This window comes from Meles meles, chromosome 20, assembly GCF_922984935.1.
Source record: "Meles meles chromosome 20, mMelMel3.1 paternal haplotype, whole genome shotgun sequence".
NCBI classification, from domain to species: Eukaryota; Metazoa; Chordata; class Mammalia; order Carnivora; family Mustelidae; genus Meles; species Meles meles.
In genome coordinates this window covers 60,164,321-60,187,508 of record NC_060085.1, presented here as the reverse complement: position 1 = coordinate 60,187,508, position 23,188 = coordinate 60,164,321, and the positions used below count along the sequence as shown (strand labels likewise).

The following is a 23,188-nucleotide window of genomic DNA, read 5'->3' as shown; positions in this document are numbered from 1 at the left end:
AAGATGGCGGAGAAGTAGCAGCCTGAGACTACATCAGGTAGCAGGAGATCAGCTCGATAGCTTATCTAAACATTGCAAACACCTACAAATCCAATGGGAGATCAAAGAGAAGAAGAACAGCAACTCTAGAAACAGAAAATCAACCACTTTCTGAAAGGTAGGACTGGCGGAGAAGTGAATCTAAAACGACGGGAAGATAGACCGTGGGGGGAGGGGCCGGCTCCCGGCAAGCGGCGGAGCAACGGAGCACAAAATCAGGACTTTTAAAAGTCTGTTCCACTGAGGGACATTGCTCCAGAGGCTAAACCAGGGTGAAGCCCATGCGGGGCCAGCGTGGCCCCAGGCCCCGCAGGGTCACAGAAGGATCGGGGGTGTCGGAGTGTCGCAGAGCTCGCAGGTATTAGAACGGAGAAGCCGGCTGCAGAGACAGAGCCGAGGACTGAACTCTCAGCTCGGGGTTACCTTGAACTGGTCGCGGGCTGGGTGAGCTCGGAGCGCGGCTAGAGGCTGGGGATACGGGAGTGATTGGGTGCTGTCCTCTGGGGGCGCACTGAGGAGTGGGGCCCCAGGCTCACGGCTCCTCCGGGCCGGAGACTAGGGGCCGCCATTTTCATTCCCGTCCTCCGGAACTCTACGGAAAGCGTTCAGGGAACAGAAGCTCCCAAAAGCGAACCCGAGCCGATTACTTAGTCCGGCCGCCGGTAAGGGCGGTGCAATCCCGCCTCGGGCAAAGACACTTGAGAGTCACTACAACAGGCCCCTCCCCCAGAAGATCAACAAAATATCCAGCCAGGACGAAGTTCATCTATCAAGGAGAAAGCAGGTTCAATTCCTAAGACAACAGAGCAATTCCAGAGGAGGAGAAAGCAAAGCACGGAACTCATGGCTTTCTCCCCATGATTCTTTAGTCTTGCGGCTAATTCAGTTTTTTTTTCTTTTTCCAATTTTTTTTTCTTTTTTTCTTTTTTCTTCTTCTGCTAAATTTTTTAAAACTTTTACCCTTGTCTTTTTTAACGTTTTTTGACTAGTTCATCTAAATATATATATTTTTTCTTTCTTTTTTATATTTTTTTATTTGTTTTATTTTTTAAATTTTTTTTTTTTTTCAGAACCTGTTTTTATCCCCTTTCTCCCCCCCACAATTTGGGGTCTCTTCTGATTTGGTTACAGCGCATTTTTCTGGGGTCTTTGCCACCCTTTTAGTAGTTTATTTGCTCCTTCATATCCTCTTATCTGGACAAAATGACAAGGCGGAAAAAATCACCACAAACAAAAGAACAAGAGACAGTACCGAAGGCTAGGGACCTAATCAACACAGACATGGGTAATATGTCAGATCAAGAGTTCAGAATGACGATTCTGAACATTCTAGCCGGGCTCGAAAAAGGCATGGAAGATATTAGAGAAACCCTCTCTGGAGATATTAAAGCCCTTTCTGGAGAAATTAAAGAACTAAAATCTAACCAAGTTGAAATCAAAAAAGCTATTAATGAGGTGCAATAAAAAATGGAGGCTCTCACTGCTAGGATAAATGAGGCAGAAGAAAGAATTAGTGATATAGAAGACCAAATGACAGAGAATAAAGAAGCCAAACAAAAGAGGGACAAACAGCTACTGGACCACGAGGGGAGAATTTGAGAGATAAGTGACACCATAAGACGAAACAACATTAGAATAATTGGGATTCCAGAAGAAGAAGAAACAGAGAAGGGAGCAGAAGGTCTATTGGAGAGAATCATTGGAGAGAATTTCCCTAATATGGCAAAGGGAACAAGCATCAAAATCCAGGAGATGCAGAGAACCCCCCTCAAAGTCAACAAGAATAGGTCCACACCCCGTCACCTAATAGTAAAATTGACAAGTCTTAGTGACAAAGAGAAAATCCTGAAAGCAGCCCGAGAAAAGAAGTCTGTAACATACAATGGTAAAAACATTAGATTGGCGGCAGACTTATCCACAGAGACCTGGCAGGCCAGGAAGAGCTGGCATGATATATGCAGAGCACTCAACGAGAAAAACATGCAGCCAAGAATACTCTATCCATCTAGGCTATCATTGAAAATAGAAGGAGAGATCAAAAGCTTCCAGGACAAACAAAAACTGAAAGAAATTGCAAACACCAAACCAGCTCTACAGGAAATATTGAAAGGGGTCCTCTAAGCAAAGAGAGAGCCTAAAAGTAGTAGATCAGAAAGGTACAGAGACAATATACAGTAACAGTCACCTTACAGGCTACTAATGGCACTAAATTCATATCTCTCAATAGTTACCCTGAATGTTAATGGGCTAAATGCCCCAATCAAAAGACACAGGGTATCAGAATGGATAAAAAAACAAAACCCATCAGTATGTTGCCTACAAGAAACTCATTTTAGACGGGAAGACACCTCCAGATTTAAAGTGAGGGGGTGAAAAACAATTTACCATGCTAATGGGCATCAGAAGAAAGCTGGGGTGGCAATCCTTATATCAGATCAATTAGATTTTAAGCCAAAGACTATAATAAGAGATGAGGAAGGACACTATATCCTACTCAAATTGTCTGTCCAACAAGAAGATCTAACCATTTTAAATATCTATGCCCCTAACGTGGGAGCAGCCAACTATATCAACCAATTAATAACAAAATCAAAGAAACACATCAATAATAATACAATAATAGTAGGGGACTTTAACACTCCCCTCACTGAAATGGACAGATCATCCAAGCAAAAGATCAACAAGGAAATAAAGGCCTTAAATGACACACTGGACCAGATGGACATCACAGATATATTCAGAACATTTCATCCCAAAGCAACAGAATACACATTCTTCTCTAGTGCACATGGAACCTTCTCCAGAATAGATCACATCCTCGGTCACAAATATGGTCTCAACCGGTATCAAAAGATTGGCATCATTCCCTGCACATGTTCAGACCACAATGCTCTGAAGCTAGAACTCAATCACAAGAGGAAAGCTGGAAAGAACCCAAATACATGGAGACTAAACAGCATCCTTCTAAAGAATGAATGGGTTAACCAGGAAATTAAAGAAGAATTGAAAAAATTCATGGAAACAAATGATAATGAAAACACAACAGTTCAAAATCTGTGGGACACAGCAAAGGCAGTCCTGAGAGGAAAATATATAGCGGTACAAGCCTTTCTCAAGAAACAAGAAAGGTCTCAAGTACACAACTTAACCCTACGCGTAAAGGAGCTGGAGAAAGAACAAGAAAGAAACCCTAAACCCAGCAGGAGAAGAGAAATCATAAAGATCAGAGCAGAAATCAATGAAATAGAAACCAAAAAAACAATAGAAAAAAATCAATGAAACTAGGAGCTGGTTCTTTGAAAGAATCAATAAGATTGATAAACCCCTGGCCAGACTCATCAAAAAGAAAAGAGAAAGGACCCAAATAAATAAAATCATGAATGAAAGAGGAGAGATCACAACTAACACCAAAGATATACAGACAATTATAAGAACATACTATGAGCAACTCTACGCCAACAAATTGGACAATCTGGAAGAAATGGATGCATTCCTAGAGACATATAAACTACCACAACTGAACCAGGAAGAAATAGAAAACCTGAACAGGCCCATAACCAGTAAGGAGATTGAAACAGTCATCAAAGATCTCCAAACAAACAAAAGCCCAGGGCCAGACGGCTTTCCAGGGGAATTCTACCAAACATTTAAAGAAGAACTCATTCCTATTCTCCTGAAACTGTTCCAAAAAATAGAAATGGAAGGAAAACTTCCAAACTCATTTTATGAGGCCAGCATCACCTTGATCCCAAAACCAGACAAGGATCCCACCAAAAAAGAGAACTACAGACCAATATCCTTGATGAACACAGACGCAAAAATTCTCGCCAAAATACTAGCCAATAGGATTCAACAGTACATTAAAAGGATTATTCACCACGATCAAGTGGGATTTATTCCAGGGCTGCAGGGTTGGTTCAACATCCGCAAATCAATCAATGTGATAGAACACATTAATAAAAGAAAGAACAAGAACCATATGATACTCTCAATAGATGCTGAAAAAGCATTTGACAAAGTACAGCATCCCTTCCTGATCAAAACTCTTCAAAGTGTGGGGATAGAGGGCACATACCTCAATATTATCAAAGCCATCTATGAAAAACCCACCGCAAATATCATTCTCAATGGAGAAAAACTGAAAGCTTTTCCGTTAAGGTCAGGAACACGGCAGGGATGTCCATTATCACCACTGCTATAGTACTAGAAGTCCTAGCCTCAGCAATCAGACAACAAAAAGAAATTAAAGGCATCCAAATTGGTAAAGAAGAAGTCAAACTATCACTCTTCGCAGATGATATGATACTATATGTGGAAAACCCAAAAGACTCCACTCCAAAACTGCTAGAACTTGTCCAGGAATTCAGTAAAGTGTCAGGATATAAAATCAATGCACAGAAATCAGTTGCATTTCTGTACACCAACAACAAGACTGAAGAAAGAGAAATTAAGGAGTCAATCCCATTTACAATTGTACCCAAAACTATAAGATACCTAGGAATAAACCTAACCAAAGAGACTAAGAATCTATACACAGAAAATTATAAAGTACTCATGAAAGAAATTGAGGAAGACACAAAGAAATGGAAAAATGTTCCATGCTCTTGGATTGGAAGAATAAATATTGTGAAAATGTCCATGCTACCTAAAGCAATCTACACATTTAATGCAATCCCTATCAAAATACCATCCATTTTTTTCAAAGAACTGGAACAAATAATCCTAAAATTTATATGGAACCAGAAAAGACCTCGAATAGCCAAAGGAATATTGAAAAAGAAAGCCAAAGTTGGTGGCATCACAATTCCGGACTTCAAGCTCTACTACAAAGCTGTCATCATCAAGACAGCATGGTACTGGCACAAAAACAGACACATAGATCAGTGGAACAGAATAGAGAGCCCAGAAATCGACCCTCAACTCTATGGTCAACTAATCTTCGACAAAGCAGGAAAGAATGTCCAATGGAAAAAAGACAGCCTCTTCAATAAATGGTGCTGGGAAAATTGGACAGCCACATGCAGAAAAATCAAATTGGACCACTTCCTTACACCACACACGAAAATAGACTCCAAATGGATGAAGGACCTCAATGTGAGAAAGGAATCCATCCAAATCCTTGAGGAGAATGCAGGCAGCAACCTCTTCGACCTCAGCCATAGCAACATCTTCCTAGGAACAACGGCAAAGGCAAGGGAAGCAAGGGCAAAAATGAACTATTGGGATTTCATCAAGATCAAAAGCTTTTGCACAGCAAAGGAAACAGTTAACAAAACCAAAAGACAACTGAAAGAATGGGAGAAGATGTTTGCAAACGACATATCAGATAAAGGGCTAGTATCCAAAATCTATAAGGAACTTAGCAAACTCAACACCTAAAGAACAAACAATCCAATCAAGAAATGGGCAGAGGACATGAACAGACATTTCTGCAAAGAAGACATCCAGATGGCCAACAGACACATGAAAAAGTGCTCCACGTCACTCGGCATCAGGGAAATACAAATCAAAACCACAATGAGATATCACCTCACACCAGTCAGAATGGCTAAAATTAACAAGTCAGGAAATGACAGATGCTGGAGAGGATGTGGAGAAAGGGGAACCCTCCTCCACTGTTGGTGGGAATGCAAGCTGGTGCAACCACTCTGGAAAACAGCATGGAGGTTCCTCAAAATGTTGAAAATAGAACTACCCTATGACCCAGCAATTGCACTACTGGGTATTTACCCTAAAGATACAGACGTAGTGATCCGAAGGGGCACGTGTACCCGAATGTTTATAGCAGCAATGTCTACAATAGCCAGACTATGGAAAGAACCTAGATGTCCATCAACAGATGAATGGATAAAGAAGATGTGGTATATATACACAATGGAATACTATGCAGCCATCAAAAGAAATGAAATCTTGCCATTTGCGACGACATGGATGGAACTAGAGCGTATCATGCTTAGTGAAATAAGTCAATCGGAGAAAGACAACTATCATATGATCTCCCTGATATGAGAACATGGAGAAGCAACATGGGGGGTTAGGGGGATAGGAGAAGAATAAATGAAACAAGATGGGATTGGGAGGGAGACAAACCATAAATGACTCTTAATCTCACAAAACAAACTGGGGGATGCTGGGGGGAGGTGGGATTGGGAGAGGGGGAGCGGGCTATGGACATTGGGGAGGGGAGGCGAACCATAAGAGACTATGGACTCTGAAAAACAACCTGAGGGTTTTGAAGGATCAGGGGTGGGAGGTTGGGGCAACCTGAGGGTTTTGAAGGGTCAGGGGTGGGAGGTTGGGGGAACAGGTGGTGGGTAATGGGGAGGGCACGTTTTGCATGGAGCACTGGGTGTTGTGCAAAAAGAATGAATACTGTTACGCTGAAAAAATAAATAAAATGGAAAAAATAAATAAATAAAATAAAATCTTTAAAATAAAAAAAAAAAGAAGTGATAAAGAACTAACTACAGACACACAACAACATGGATGAAATGCGAGGAGTACATATCAAATAGTTCTATTCCTGTGACACCTAGAATAGGCAAAACTAGTCTATGGTGACAGAATCAGAATAGGGTTGTTTGGGTCAGGGAGTGGGAAGGGATTTGGGAGAGATTTCTGAACTCACAGAAATATTCTGTTACCTTCACATAAGTATTGATGATGTAAACATGCACATTTGTCAAAACTGACTGAAATGTACATCTAAGATATGTGCATTTCACTACATGTAAATTACACATTATAAAAGTAAACAATTTAAAATTTCAATACTGTGAATAACTTTACACCAATATATTCAAGAACTTAGATGAAATAAACTAATTCCTAGAAAAATATAACTAATCTAAAATAACTCAGGAAAAAAATAGAAAGCCTTAAAAGCCCTATGGCTATTAAGGAAATTCGATCAGTGGTCAAATACATATATCTATAGAAAATTCTAGGCCTAGATGGTTACACATCAGTGAATTCTATGAAGCAGATGAAGAACCAATTCTAACATTACAAAAATGCTTCCAGAGAATAAAGAGGTTATACTCCAAACTTCTCTCATGAGCTAAAACAACCTTGATATCCAAATCTGAAAAGTGCAATATATGAAAGGAAAATTATTAGCCAATACAATTCATGAATATTAATGCAAAAATTCTAAAGAATGAAATCCAACAGTATATAAAAAGAACCATTACCAAGTTGGGTTTATACACAGAGTTGGTTGAACATTAGGAAACAATGTAATTCAACACATTAACAGATGAAAGAAAAAAAATTTTGATCAACAGCTACAAAAGAAACACTGTTACAACCAAACATCTACTCATGAGTTTTAAAAAACAAAAAAGAAATAACCAAACAACCCCTGGAAAACAAGAAAGAAAAGAAATCCTTTAACTTAATTAAGAATATCTAACAAAATCCTGCAGAAAACATTACTCTCTAATGCTGAAACACAGGACTTTCAATACTGAGAACAAGGCAGAATGCCTGCCACTGCCATTTCTTGGAGGTCCCAGCTAGTGTACTTACACAAAAAACAAGAAATAAAAAGGGAAAGAGCAAAAAGTAGGAAACAAAACTTTTGTTATTTACAAGTAGTATGAAGGCATACAAAGAAAACTCAAAATAATCTAAGATAAATTATCAAGTAAGAGTTCAGCAAGATTATGGTGTGCTAAATCAAAACACACAAATTGGCAGCACTTCCATACACCAAGCAACTGTTCAAAAGAATGACATTTTCTCAAAAAAATACCATTCATGACTACATAAAAATACCTAAGGATAAATCTAAAAGGTATTCTTGATTTGCATGTAGAGAAATTTGTTAACTTTGTTAGGAGGCGCCTGGGTGGCTCAGTGAGTTAAAGCCTCTGCCTTCGGCTCAGGTCATGATCCTAGGGTTCTGGGATGGAGCCCCGCATGGGGCTCTCTGCTCGGCAGGGAGCCTGCTTCCTCCTCTCTCTCTCTGCCTGCTTCTCTGCCTACTTGTGTTCGCTGTCTGTCAAATAAATGGATAAATAAAATCTTAAAAAAAAAAAAGAGGCAGATATACCATATTCATGGAGAGAAGACTAAACACTGTAATAAAAAGTTACCAATTGATTTATACATCCAATACAATCCTCATAAAACTCTCAACTGGGGTTGATTTATTTTGTTTCTTTTCTTATTTTTGGCTTTGTTGATCCTCCCCATATTATTTCCTTTTTTTAACTAAAAACAATCATACATGTATCAGTATATAAGACATAAATGTATCATTATTATTTACCAAAGAAATGTTAACATCCAAATATCATCAGTTTAAATTAGAACTATTGCCACCCAACACATCCATGGGCTATTCACATTGTTTGCAGATTTTATATTGTTTTTAAAAATAAAAAGATCTTTATTATAATTTTTGATTATAAGATACCCAATTTTTATTGAAAATATTAAAATGCCCAAATGTAGAAGATGTCTAATGCCCCAGAAATAAGTACTTATAACAGATATATCTGCTTCCAGATTTTATTCTATGTATAAATTATCCATACACACATATTTTCTTCTATTTCTCACATACACCAAAAACTACCAAATGTCAACAGCTCAACTACCTACCATTTTATTATAGTTTTACAAAGAATCAAAAGGAAAAAAGTTAAGGCTGGTAGAATTTTCCCATAAACTTTATCTGTGCTAATTTATGAGTGTGTTCAACCACTTAACTGTTTATAAACTAAAAACTTACTGTATTATATATTTCTTCAATAGTTTCTGGTCCTTCAGTGGATTTAGCCACTACTTTCAGCTTTCCAGGTGAACCTTTCTCCAACTGCTGAACCTAGTAAGGATAAAAAATGTAATGATTCTATCTAAAGATGACAGAAAATAAATGGGTCAGAGGGTGTACAGATGTGTGCATGTAGGTTTCTCGACTAAGTAAAGATAGAGAGGGGAGCCTGGGTGGCTCAGTGGGTTAAGCCTCTGCCTTCGGCTCAGGTCATGATCTCAGGGTTCTGGGATCAAGCCCCGCATCGGGCTCTCTGCTTGGCAGGGAGCCTCCTTCCCCGTCTCTCTCTGCCTGCCTCTCTGCCTACTTCTGATCTCTCTCTTTCTCTGTGTCAAATAAATAAATAAATACATTTTTTTTAAAAAGTAAAGGTAGAGAAAAAAAGAAGTGTAACAAGATACAGTCTGGAGGTAGAAATAAATTAACAGATTAGTTGGCGGTACCATAATAGGAGGGATGAGGGATAATTTCCAGGTGTAGATTTAATAAATTGTGTATACTGTAATACTGCTTACTGAGTACTGAGATAGGCCAGAAAGATGAGCTGGGGAATACACTTAGGAAGAAAATCAAGAATTTCATTTTTGTCTTAATAAATCTGAAATTCTTAAGAGGAGTTCAAGTGGAGATATCCCACAGTCAACTGTGAAAATGGGTGTGGAGTTCAGGAGAGATGCCCAAGCATGGTATATAAATCTGAAAGCCATTAGCACTGAGATAATAAAGTATGGACCTAAAGAAGACCTCCCGGGTAACAAGTACAGAGAAGAGAAGAGGAGGCAGGTGCTCTAACATTTACAGGTTGAAGAGATGTGGAACCACAGGCTGTGAGACCAGAGAGCTCAAGAATGGAGAGAGTTTGAAATGGAAGGAATGTCAATTTCACCAAATGCTGCCCAGAAGCCCCACTACATAAGGGCAGAGATACGACCACTGGGTCTGACAGCACGGAGTTTACCACAGACCCCGGCATGCAATTTCAGAGGAACAGGGATGGAAGCAGCTGAGAGTTGGCTGAAGAAAACAGGAGGCAAGAAAGCAGGAGCATGTATAGAAGTTTCCCTGTGAACAGGAAAAGAGAAACAGGGACCCAGACAAAAGGGCAGAAAGGGGAAGGGAGGACTTCTTTGTTTAAAGTGGAGAGACACTGGTGGGAATGACAGAGTGGAAAGGATGGTTAACTGAAGATGAGGCATCCCTGAGAAAGTGAGAGAAGGTGAGAGCACACTGAAAGCCTGAGAGGAGCAAGGACACCTTCACGTATAAGCGGGAGGGGTGGGGAGGACAGAGGGACACGTGGAGGTGAGTCGTGTGGACTGGAGGTTGGAGCACTATCTTGAAGATGTCCTACTGAGTATAGACTAATTTATTTCATGAAATGAAGGAAGAAGAGCCAGAATAAAAAACTAAAAAAATAACAAAAACCTGAAAATAAAAGGAATTCCAAACGCCTTTCAGACTTACCATTACAGGTACAAATTTTCTTAAGAACTTAACACCATGTTGCTCCATGTAGGAACCCACTTTCTCTGCCATTTCTTGATCAAAGCCACGAAGAAGGATTGAGCGTACCATAATCGTGACATCTAAGCCAATCCCAGCAAGAAACCCGCCACATTCCAGAGCAACATAAGACGCACCCACCACTAATGTTTTGCCAGGGCAATAAGGCAGAGAAAAAAGGTCATCACTGAAAAATAAAAACAACAAAAGGAACACGTAGGCAATAAAAATGAATACGTAGGTTTTGATGTGTAGTGGTCTTCTGTTGGCTGCATGGCAACCTGGTGCTTGAATGAAGAAACATTAACAGAAAGAGTCTTTTGGCATTTTAAAGAGTGTCCACGGTAGAGTAAGAAATATATTTCAGGTTTTTCAAAATCAAATTAGTGAATCACAAGTGAAGGTGTTTTAAAACTGAAACAGACTAGAAAATATTAGACTACATTACATGTGATAAGAAGAAATATAGTTTGGTTTGTTTTGAGTATGTGCATGTGTTCACCTGAACAACAATGTCATGAAAAACACACTTTTTTAAAATTTAAATTTAATTAGCCAACATATAGTACATCATTAGTTTCAGATGTAGCATTCGATGATTCGCCAGTTGTGTATGTGCATCTGGTGAAAAACGTTTGAAAGTCACTGTCCTGCATTATACAATGTCTTCTCCATAACCATCAGGGATAATTACTATTAAATACCAGTATTGGGAACAGCCATGCTTCTCCTGATCAACTGGTCCGTTATTATCATATAGATGCTAAACCCTAAAGCTATTTGTATTTACTTCTTTGCTCTGGCCTCCATGAAGCTCAGAGCCAACCTCCCAGATCTCGCTGAGCAATCACCTAGAATCATATAGCATTTATGTTTGCATAAATTTGACCTTATTATCCACCTAAGCTTATTTTCTCTAGGCTTCATAATGTAAACCGCTTAGCTTCTTTCATAATACTTATTTGCCATCAATTCGAATCTTCTGTGAAATAATATCAGGGACTAAATAAGACGGACACATAAGCATAACACAATTTAAGGTTACAATAGCCTGTTTAATCTTACCTAGTAATACAGTACTCTTTATCTCCTGGGATTCCTAAATAGCGGGGCCTTTCGCCTGTCGCTAGGACAAATTTGGCAGCAGTATAGTAAGTTTCCTGTCCTTTTCTATTGGTTGCCTTGAAAAGAGAAAAGTAAATTTCAACTTTTGCTACAAACACAATAGAGTATCAGACGCTGGACAACTAGTTTCGGAGCTTCCCACCCAATAGGAGTGGACATGCAAAAATAATAATGCAGTTGGTGATAAGCACCAACACAGAAAAAAGTTTTCATAAAATAGCCACCAAAAAAGCCCAGTGGAGGTGCAGTAGGGGACTGGAATGCCAGCCGAGGGCAGCTTCAAAGGTGGTGGTATTTTGAAGGGAGACAAGAAAGCGAGAAGATTTGAGAAGAAAGGAAACCTACAGACAGAACAGTGCATAGAAAAGAACACAGGCCTGAAAGCAGCAGGTGTCTGGGGAACGGCAAGTGGTCAGAAAGTGGCAGGAAAGGGGGGGGGATGCATCATGGTGAAGGGAAACAAGGTTCCTGTCAAACGTTAACACCTTTATTCACCATTCTAAAGATTTCAGCTACGGGAAACCAAGAAAGGTTATTCATTGTGTGCATATTTTCAATTATGAGTAATTCATAAATCTATTTTTTCTTAAAAAAATTCAAAAACAAAAAGAAATTCAAAAACCAATGAAGGTGTTTAAATAAGAGGGTGGTTTCAATGGTGGGACCGAGGGAGGGCCTCCTGGAGACAGACACCTGCTCCAGAGGGTCAGGAAAGAGAGAAACAAGCCCAGGATGTAGGGGTGGGAGGGGGGAAACCTGAGATTTCTAGTGGGAGCAACTGAGGAGACCTTGGTTATCACTAAATGTGGAAACAAAGAAAAGCGGAAGGTGTGCTTCCAACGACTGGCTTATTCAACCAACCATGCCAGCCATGCCACAATTTGAGAACTAAAACTACCCTGACTCATATTTCTATGATGTTTCGTGTGAGTGATGTAATTCAAACTGGCCCGCATATGGTTTCAAAAGGGGAAGCTTTCAACAGACCACCCCACACCTTTCCAGAGATAAAAAATGACTACAAAATAATGTCAAATTCCCTCAAGATCATTGCGTACTGTGCTAGGAAAGCAGAGTTCAAAAACTAGGTGTTGAGGGTTGTATCTGATTGTCTTATGTAACTCCAATTTAAAATTCTTCTGTCCAGCAAAACAAAACTCATTTTCCTTACTTGTGGCTCTTACACTATATAAACATGACAAAGCTTGTAAAATACACTAATTTTATACTACTTTTATTAATATGGCTTTGAATGACATATTGGAGTTCTAGTTAAGGTTTCATTTTTTTAATTATTCTTTTTACGGAAGTACAGTTGAGACGCAATGTTCCATCCGTTTCAGGTGTACAACACAGTGATCTGACAAGTCCATACAACACGCCATGCTCAGCACACGTGTAGTGTGACAGTTGCCATCTGTCCCCACACAACACTACTATGACATCCCCGACCAATTCCCCAGGCTATACCTTCATCGTTGTGACTATTCATTGCATTTGCCCATCTCCCACCAAGGTTTCATTTTTAAAAAGAATTACACTACTAAAATTTTTCATTTTTTAGTCAACTACTTATTCTAAACATTTTCTATATAATGTAATAAAATCAAATGGCAAATAATACTTTAAATGAAGATCTCTTTAAAAGGCAATTCCTGCAATTTAGCAGGCTCTGTGCAATCAGCAACAGGAAGAAACAGGTGCACGTGAGGCAACATGTGTACTCACACACGTCAGTGTGAGTCCATAACATACAACACAGAATTCCAGATCGAGGCAAGTTCAAGCAATAGTAAAGAAAAGCGACAAACATGACAAAACAAACAGTACCTTTATTTTATGATGTTCGACAAATTCTCCATAGGAATTGACATAGGTCACAGCCTTCTCTCTCAAGGACAGCCTGTAGCCCCAGTTTAAAGAGCCAATGTGATTCTGAATCGCTTCTGTCATAGTCTCCCAGCTGTGCTTCACTGAAAACAAATAACCAGAGCAAAGGCATAAAGCCAACTTTATTGCTTTTTTCTTTAAAGATTATTTAGTTATTTGGGAGAAAGAGAGCAGAGTGAAGGAGAACATGAGCTGGGGGGAGAGGCAGAGGGAGGAGGAGAAGCAGGTTTCCCGCTGAGCAGGGAGCCCAACGTGGGGTTCAATCCCAGGACTATGGGATCAAGCTTAACCGACTGAGCCATCCAGGCACCCCAAGTGAATTTTATTTTTAATGTTCAATCTTATATAACCACACAGGAGCCATATTATATATTGATTTAAGAATCAAAAAGTGAACACAAGACAACTAGCAACTGAAATCTTTTTTAGGCCAGTTACAGTTTATACTTCCTCCTCTTTTATATTACAAAACATAAGCAAGAAGCAGAGTTCTGAAAAAGAAAAAAAAAAAAAATCCCTGGAACAGAGAATGAGGAGAACAGTCCAAAACATCACAAGGCAGGGAGATCATCCCTACTTGGGAGCACCCCAAGGCCACTCTCACACTCTTAGGTCTGCACGGGGTGTCCCAGATGTGAAGGGAAGCAGGTCTCAGGTTGGTGAGCACCATACATCCACCTGCCAAGCCCAGCCCGGGCCACTCCCTTTCAGTTCACTTGGTGGTGGCTTTATAATAGCAAAGATGCTGCATCTCATTACAACAAATGTGGTTTCTGCTCACCGTGGCCTACTATTTGTATTACAATGTTTACTCATTTCCTGTTGCAATTGGAGCAGGAGGTGACAGAATCAAATTCCTCATCATCTCCTTATCTTTTAGGCAGGATTGATTTCCTAGCCTTCGTCTTGTCTGCCGATGCTGTTTCCTGAAGGAGAAACCAGTCTCCATGCAGCACTGTGTTTGTAAAACACAGAGGCCATCCTGGGATTCTCACCAAACTGGATGAGATTCCCAAAGGGCAAACCCAGCCAACTGAGGGTTCGTCCTCTAATCACGCCTGATGACTCACCCCATCTAGCACTCTCCGAAAGGCCACAGCACTCCTCAGGAATGTGGGAAGTCACAGTGCAGGGGAGAAAAAGAGGTCATGGGGCACTGAGTTTATGGCATGGATGTCGGACCACCCCCTCTAGGAAGCTATCCTGGGGGTCACTGCGGTTGCTACACTACCTGACCCCCACGCTGTGATCCCAGGAGGTAAAGACCCAGCAGGGATGAGCCTCTCCACAATGGCACATGCCCTCAGATCCTTAGCTACCTCCTCCCCTCTAACCCGGAAAAGCTACTCCTCTAATCTTCCAAGAACCATTTCTCTCAAGGACCTTGTCAGTTAGCTTCTCACTTCACACAGTGTTTGTTTCTGGTTCTTTTTGTAAGAGTGTCTCTTACATCAGCGTTTCCCAAATATGGCTGCATATCAGGATCCCCTGGGATTCAGGTTGAAACATACAAATCCCTGGACCAAGTCAGGACAAGCTCCCCGGGGGAGATCTTGCGAAGGCAAGCCCAGAGACTGGCACTCTGGAACCACGTGCTCCACTGCTCTATTGACCTGTTAAAGATTTGCAACGGTATCACAGTTCTAACTACTGATGGGAAAAATCTCCCATACTTTCTCAAAGGCTGCAGAGCTATTCTCACACATTTACTTTCAATACAAACTTTAGAATAATCTGTCACATTCCAAAAAGAAAAAAAAGTTGTGGAGATTTTTCCTGGGCTTACATAAAATTTACAAACCAATTTTGAGGTAATGTCTTCATAGTATTGAGACATCCCATCCAAAAATCTCAGTATATTTTTTGTTATGCTTTTCTTTCTTTATATATCTTGTCCATTCCTGGTGTATTTATCCCAAGTTATTCTATTATTTTGTTGCAATTTTCCATTATATATTTAACTTCCTATTGCTAATGTAAGAAATCTATTGATTTTTACACATACATCCTCTGAGCAACTTAGTGAACTCTTATTAGTTCTAACATTTTTAGTTTGAACTCTTGTATATTCTAGGTATCTTTTATATAATTCATATTATAGATTTATAGTATCTTTTGATTCCTCCTTCTCAAGTATGTACTTTTTCTTTCCTAATCTTCCTTTTTTTTTTTTTTGAAGATTTTATTTATTTATTTGACAGACAAAGATGACAAGTAGGCAGAGAGGCAGGCAGAGAGAGAGGAGGAAGCAGGCTCCCTGCCGAGCAGAGAACCTGATGCGGGGCTCGATCCCAGGACCCTGGGATCATGACCCAAGCCGAAGGCAGAGGCTTTAACCCGCTGAGCCACCCAGGCGCCCCCTAGTCTTTTTTGGGCACAGGCCAGAACCCCCAGAATAATGCCAATAATAGTAGTGGAAGTCAGCTGCCCTGTTTGATTCCTGACTTTAGTGTAAATGCCTCAAGCTCTTCTCCATCAAATATTTACATCTGACTTTTCTTTATCATGTAAAAAAAAGTGGCCATTTCTTTCCTTAGTTTAATGACAGTTGTTTTTCTTTTCTTTTTTTTTTTAAGAGCCATAATGGATGTGAAAATTTTTGCCAAATGCCTTTGGAGCTAGAATGTAGGTCATCGTGTGGATTTCAGCATCCCTACTATGGTTTCCCAATGACACATTCTTGTATCCCCAGAATGAACTCTCAGAAGTCACAGTGCATTCTTTTAGCCACTGCTGGAGAGGATTTGCTATTTCTAGAATTTTGTAGCTCTATGGGCTATAGCTTTCTATTTTTACACTATCTTTCTGTATTACTGTTAAGTCAGCCTCAAAAAAAAAAAAATTAGAACTTTTGTTTTTTCCTAAGCTCTCGAACAGTTTAAATATTTAAAAAGTGTTCCTTGAAGACTGAGGAAATTTACTTGTAAATTTTCAGTGTCCTGGAGAATGGGTTGTCCTTAGGCAATGTTTTCTTTGATAATTCAAGTCAATTCTGGTTATTTGTATTTCCCTAGAATATACTCCTTTTCATCAAGATATTTAAAATTCTTACCACTAATTTGTGTACTGAATTTGTTTTTTCTCTTCTCTTTCTGTAGTTATATTTCTTTCCTCAAGACACCTAATGCTACATATTTGCATGAATTCTCTCTCCTGTTTCTCCGATTGGATTTGCCAAAGGTCTACCTACTTATTTGCATTTTCAAATATATTCTTGCTTTTATTCATTGACTCTATTTTGGGGGGATGCTAAGTCATTATTTCCTCAGTGTGTATGGGGGGGTGTGCATGTGTTTATTTTTTTGCCTTGAAGTCTCCCTATCTGGTATTAACTGCCATTACCATGTTTGCATCTCCCTTTCACAGCTTCTCCCACCTGTTTTAAAATTGCCCATCTATTTCATTTTAAATAGGAAAATTCAAGTTAGCCATTTAAAAATTTAAAATTCAAAAAAAATTAAAATTCCTGTATTCTCAACAATTCTCCTTTGGTTTAGATGTGTGTGCTGTAAACAGCACATGGATGAATTCTGTCTACACAACTTGAGAAGCTGACTCATCAGCTTTATTCTACTATGTAAAAGAGTGTCCCTATGTTTGTCTGCTGTCTTGTTTTCTGGGTTGGTTTTTGCTCGTTTTAAATTAGTTTCATGCTGTTTATTTGTACATATCCCGTTCCCTTTTTCTTGGAAGTTCTATATTTAATTTCTGATCTGCAAATTATATATACATTTTAAATCTACTTCAATCCATTATTTCTCTACCAATGTCAAGAATGAAAGTATCTAGGAGATTCTCCCACACCCAGATTTCAGCATGCTTTCAGTTCCTTTCTCTCCCTGCTTAGATTCTATGGACTTCTCTTGGCCATTCCATGAAGCTTATGCCTAAAAACTGCTAAGCCCCAAATTTCATATGATGGCTAGCTAGGTGTTTCTTAGTATAGTACCTCAAAACTAACTTAGAACCCTTTTGTATATCGGGAACAAGATTTTACCCACTTGAGGGAATTATAAAGTATTTAGGAATATCAAGCACGTCTAGACAAGTTCAAGAACGTCACCTGGACCCTCAGGTGAGGCCAAGTGGCACAAGCATACACACTGCTGTCCCCCCAGAATGTGCAGAGTCCCAGCAGCGTGGGGCAGGGGTGGCAGGCAGGGCCGACACACCAAGAAGTTATCAGCTTATAGGGAATCCTGCTTGCGGAGTCACCCACACACCCCTCTGCCTGGCTGTCCCCATTGTGGGCCACATGTACTGTCCCATTCCTCATGGCCTTTCTCCATTATGGGGCATTCAGAGTTTCCTCCCCACTTGGCCTTGATTATTCTAGAATTATTAAAACAGGGTATAAGCACTTTTAGTTTGAAAAAGACTCCTTTGGGTGCCTGGGTGGCTCAGTCACTTAAGTGTCTGACTCTTGATTTCGGCTCAGGTCATGATCTTAGGGGCATGGGACTGAGCCCCACATCTTGATTGCTGAATTAAACCCTACTCCATTTGGCCTTCTGGCACCATTTCCTTCCAGATGGTTCTCTTCTGAGACTCTCTAAGCCCTAAGTCTTATCCTTAAAAATCTAGCCCTTCCTGGCCTCTATGACATGACTCTCCTGGTTTTTCCTCATCTTCCTCACTCACCCTCCAGGTTTTAACATTTCTCAGGATCCGTCTGTGTCTGCTATTCTTTTCCAACCACAGGGCCTCCCCTCTCAGCAATTCCTAAGACTTCAACCACCACCTGTAGGTGGGCTGCAAACCTAGGCCCTGCCTGGACCTCTCTCAAGCACAAACCATCCCCTGACAGTGAACCCCACCAGGTGTTCTGCAGGGGAAAAATCCATGCAAGGTGAAGGATTCAGGGAGAAGGATTTTTGAAAGTGAAGTTGACCCCAAAGTTAAATTGCCAAGTACAAAGACCTTATTTTATCTACAACCAGTTGGTACTAAAGCTGGACCCAAAGCTCTCCACAGAGCTGAGTGTCTGGGGAAATTCGTCCATGGGAGAATCTGGCCACAGCTCATTATGCTGAACTCCACCACACTGGGCCACTAACTCACACTGGCCTGTGTTTTCCAGCTCAGCAAATACACTGCATTATCACCCACTCCCTCTTCCGGGATTCCTTCCGTTTTTTCACCTTCCACCCACCCTGTGACCTGGGGGGCCCAGCCAAATCACCAGGAAGGATATGCTCATGCACACGTTTCCTCCATCAAAATCTCTTGGGACACAAGTCCCTGTAACTTTTTTTTAAGAAATTCCATAACATTATTCTTTTTATTTTTTTCCAAAGATTTTATTTATTTATTTGACAGAGAGAGAACATAAGTAGGCAGAGAAGCAGACAGAGAGAGAGAGAGGGAAGCAGGCTTCCTGCTGAGCAGAGAGCCTGATGTGGGACTCGATCCCAGGACCCTGAGATCATGACCTGAGCCAAAGGCAGCGGCTTAACCCACTGAGCCACCCAGGTATCCCCCATAACATTATTCTAAAGAGAGAAAAATCACCCAGCCACATCTAGCCTGTCAATTCCACACCTTCAGTCCTCTAAATCCACCTCACACGCTCCATTCTGAAATCAGTCTTGGCCCAGGCCTGTCATTTCTCCTCTGGGTTGGGTGACAGCACTCCGGCTCACTTCCTTGTCTTTGGACTTGCCCCCCTTCCCACCTCCAGCCTTCTAAACTCCTTGGTGCCACCAGAGGATTCCAGAATCCAAACTGTGGTTCAGGCTCCTCTCTTGCTGAACCCCTGACTCTCTTACTTCCTTTGAGGTCAACCACAATGCCTTCAGATGACATTTAAGAGCTGTCACGACCTGCTTCTTTGTAATCTTGTTTTTCCCAGCATCCTGCCCCCATTCTCCATGCCAGCCATTCACTATCCCCCAAAGACTCCACGTTTTCTCCCAGCTCCAGAGTTCAGAGCACACTGCTTCCTGTCTCCAATGACCTGCTTCTCTGTGACCTTCAAGATTCAGCTCAAGGGTCACCTCCACCATCTTAGCCTCTCAAGGATACAGTAAGTGCCCCTCAAGGCAATGCTCAAAACCTCACTGTGAACTAGAGCACACAGAATCTCCTCTCTTCTCTTTTCCTCTCTTGCAACAGACTGTGTGCTCCTTAAGGGCAGAGGCTCTATTTTCCTCATATCTGTATCCTCAGAGCCTAACCAATAAGTGCCTATTGGATGAATTTGGCTTCCATCTTTCACCAACTAAGGACATATATAACCACTGGTAAAATAAAAAATGTTATCACTATAACAGATAAAATTCAAATAATGACCCTGGCTCTTCTCTTTTCTTTACACTTGAAGGAAATCTGAAAACAGCAATTATTCTCTCTCATGTTCTGTAGAGTCTGGAATGACTATAGCTGCCAAAGGCACCAAGGCCCCCAAGAATAGGGCCAGGTTTCAGGTGATCACCTCTGACTCCCCTGTGCCAAAGTGGGGTCCTAATGAGCAGTCACTCAACGAACTTCAGACTCAACTCTAGAACTATAAATAGCAAGTCTTTCTCTAAGAAACTCATTCTTTCTTCTTTCCTCCCAATCTGTATTTTTATATACCATTACCCACCTTGATGACTGTACTCCCAGCCAAATTTCCTGGCATCCTTTAATGCCTGCCCTAAAAGGGCAGCTTGGTGCATCAATTTCTTGGGAACACAGCCCACATTTACACAAGTACCGCCAAGACCTGAGAAAGAAGATAATAGTTGTAAAGTTTCCTCTGTGTCCATGGGTGTGTATGTGGTTCTACATACCTGTAGAGCAGGTGTTGTTAAACATGGGGAAATGACACACTCAGATGGCTGGGGGGCCAACAGCAGACCCCACAATAACACGCAAATAATTAAGCCAAACTCTTCAAATGAGGGTCCGTGAAGGAGACCCAAAGATGAGCAAAAATACCGATGTACACTTGAATATTTTCTGGGGAGAGAATCCAAAATTTTCATTTGAGTCTGACCCATGAAGGGATCAGAATTATATTAGATTAATTAGATAGATACCAGAACAAGGACTGGAACCCCAGCTTCTAGCCTTTATTCTCTGTAAGTCAGACTCCTCCTCTGAGCCAATATTAGGTCCACTGCAAGCTGCCTGGTAACATCTACTCTCAATCACAAACAGCACAAAAAAGCCACGTGTGATGCCCCTGAGCAGCACATGAGTCTGAAAACTCCCTCTCTGATCATAGTCTAACAAATGTTAGAAGGAAAATTGAGAGAGATTAGCTTTACTGTATAATATGCTAAGGTAAAATTTTTTGAGTAAATTTGAATTTTAAAACATGATTATCATATTTTGTCAGGGTTCCTACAGGAAACAGATGACATCCTCACGCTGGGAAACCGAGGAGAGTTTATAGAGAAATGATTACAGGGGCGTGGGCAGGAAGAATGAGGAGGAACAGAATAGTGAGTGGGCCATCGCCAACCCCACGTGATGGCCAAAGCACATGGAGAGAGTGACACAACCCACAGGGGTTGGGCATACCCGTGGAGGTGGCCTTCTATTCCTGCAGGGACCAGCAGGGCAGGAGCTGGCGGAATGAAGAACCCCCCAACTCCACTTTCCTCCCTCCCTTCTGTTCTTCTCCTGTGACCATCAACTGGTCAAGCCCAACTAGAAGCCCGAGGGCAAGACTGCAGATGCGTCAGCTTTCTGGGGCGTGGAAAAAGGTAGACATGAAGACACGAAGGATGGATCGGATGCATAAACAGAAAATATCCACGACAAAGTCTGTGTGTTCTATTAACGTAAACACTCTCCTCTACAACTGGAAGCTCACTGTGCACTTTGCTGACAGGACCTGGACGATGACGCACACGCTGACTTGAATGAACATCACACAACCGTTAGAGTCAGCTATGAAACTGATGCAGAAACACAAGACAAGGTCATGGCAGACTTAGGTGGGCACCACACAGCATACACTGTGATTGCAATTAAGGGAAAACATCGGTGCACGTGTGCAAGAATTATTATGGCACACGTGCTGGATACTGGAGTCATGGAATTTTTTCCTTTTACAAAATATTCCTTCATTACTTTTATATTATCTTATCTTTTTAAAAAAATATTTTATTTATTTATTTGACACAGAGAGAGAGAGAGAGAGAGATCACAAGTAGGCAGAGAGGCAGGCAGAGAGAGAGGGAGGAAGCAGGCTCCCTGCTGAGCAGAGAGACCGAGGCGGGACTCAATCCCAGGACCCTGGGATCATGACCTAAGCCGAAGGCAAAGGCCTTTAACCCACTGAGCCACCCAGGTGCCCCTTATCTCATTTTTTTATATTATATTATCTTTCCACCTGTTAACCATGCAATTTTAGGTCCATTACTTAACCTCACCAGGACTTGCTTTCCTCACCTATGGAACAGGCTAGTTACTCCTCTTGAGATTAGTTGTGAGGATTAACAAGATTGAGGAAAGCCAAAGGCAGCTGTAAAGAGCAGAAAACTACAAGAGTCACAACAAAGAAACATTGCTTACCCCATGATGTGCCCTGAGGCGTCGGGACCACAAAGTCTAGCACCATAACTTTCTTTCCCAAGATGGCGGCTTCCTATTAAAAAAACTGCATATAAAGATCTTGTCATTTTTCTGACAACCCCCCAATTTTTCTCTCCCTGAGAGGAAAAGACTGTGGAAGAATACAGTCCTTTCTCTTTATTAATACAATTAAAGCTTGGACCGTAACAGCAAAGTAGCTGAAGAAGTGCTTACGGCAATCACCAGGAAAATTATCTCTGGGTTTCGTTATGTTCATACCTGAGCACACGCAAGGCCACCAGAACCTCCCCCAATGACAATGAGGTCATACTCATATGCTGAATCTTCCTGAAGGAGCTTCTGTAATAAACCACTCTGATGGGCCTATGGATTAAAGGAGAGAGGAAAGCATCTGTTTTAAATCTGTTCTTTTGTACCCTATGTTGAATCCATATGCATTGCTTTTCTAAAACTCTTAGAAACAGTCCCTAATTCATCTAAGTTGAAACCGTAAATTTATCTAGATAGTATTCAAATAGGGTCCCACTAGATAGAACATATGCTAAGTACATACATTTTTGATCATTATCACCTCGTGGGTACATGTGTGTCTAATGACCTGCAGGTCACGACTTTATGTCAGGCAAGGTCATGTTCCTTGGTCTAATCATCAAAGTATTATAATTAAGTAAAATATCCAAGTACCATTTTTCAAGATCCTCTATCTTTCATTGACCTGTGCCAGGCTTTATTTTGCAAACAATTCTTAAGCATCCTTAGCAGGACATGCACATCAAATTTTTACATGGTTTCTCATAAACTGACCTAAATTTGGCAGCATCCTGGTAAACTTTCTATAGAACACAGACTTTGCTTTTTCTTTCAGCCATGGTCACAAGGCTAGCTCTTCACCATAGCCTCCTGCTACTCGGCCCTCCCTTCTGATCGGAAGTAGCTGAGGCAAGCTGGGACGATCGAGGCATGATGCAGCAATAGTTTTCGTTGTGTGAAGGCGGGTGTTCCAGCCCCTGAGGCTGGCTTTAGAAACACCACATGGCACCAGCTCCTCCTGGGAAGCACAGTAGAAGTGCTGTATCATGGTAGGACTTGGCACATGCCACATGGCCCCAGATGGACGCCTGCCCGTGGAGGTTTCTGGCACATTCTAAAAAGGACTCCTTTGGTCTCACTATTAGGTGCCCTTAGGAAAATACATCTCATAAGCATCTTCCATGCAGCATGAAATAGAATGGATAACTCTGCATCTCCAGATCCATCCTCTGACATCTTTCTCAGGTTAGGAATGGCAAGACCAGCACTTCCCAAGGTGTTTCGGGGCCT

At 41.0% G+C, this 23,188-nt stretch overlaps 1 protein-coding gene across 2 annotated transcripts in view; it reads right to left on the bottom strand.

Annotated features, from left to right (window-relative positions):
* Positions 1-23,188, bottom strand: part of TXNRD3 (thioredoxin reductase 3) — a 69,928-nt gene that overhangs the window by 31,874 nt on the left and 14,866 nt on the right. For both annotated transcript variants that reach the window (XM_045989679.1, XM_045989678.1), the window contains 7 exons: positions 22,127-22,231; positions 21,848-21,920; positions 19,926-20,045; positions 13,280-13,422; positions 11,390-11,505; positions 10,286-10,511; positions 8,780-8,872 (listed from right to left, as the gene is read on the bottom strand). In XM_045989679.1, coding sequence (XP_045845635.1) covers positions 8,780-8,872; positions 10,286-10,511; positions 11,390-11,505; positions 13,280-13,422; positions 19,926-20,045; positions 21,848-21,920; positions 22,127-22,231 — 876 coding nt within the window. The remainder of the gene's footprint in view (positions 1-8,779; positions 8,873-10,285; positions 10,512-11,389; positions 11,506-13,279; positions 13,423-19,925; positions 20,046-21,847; positions 21,921-22,126; positions 22,232-23,188) is intronic.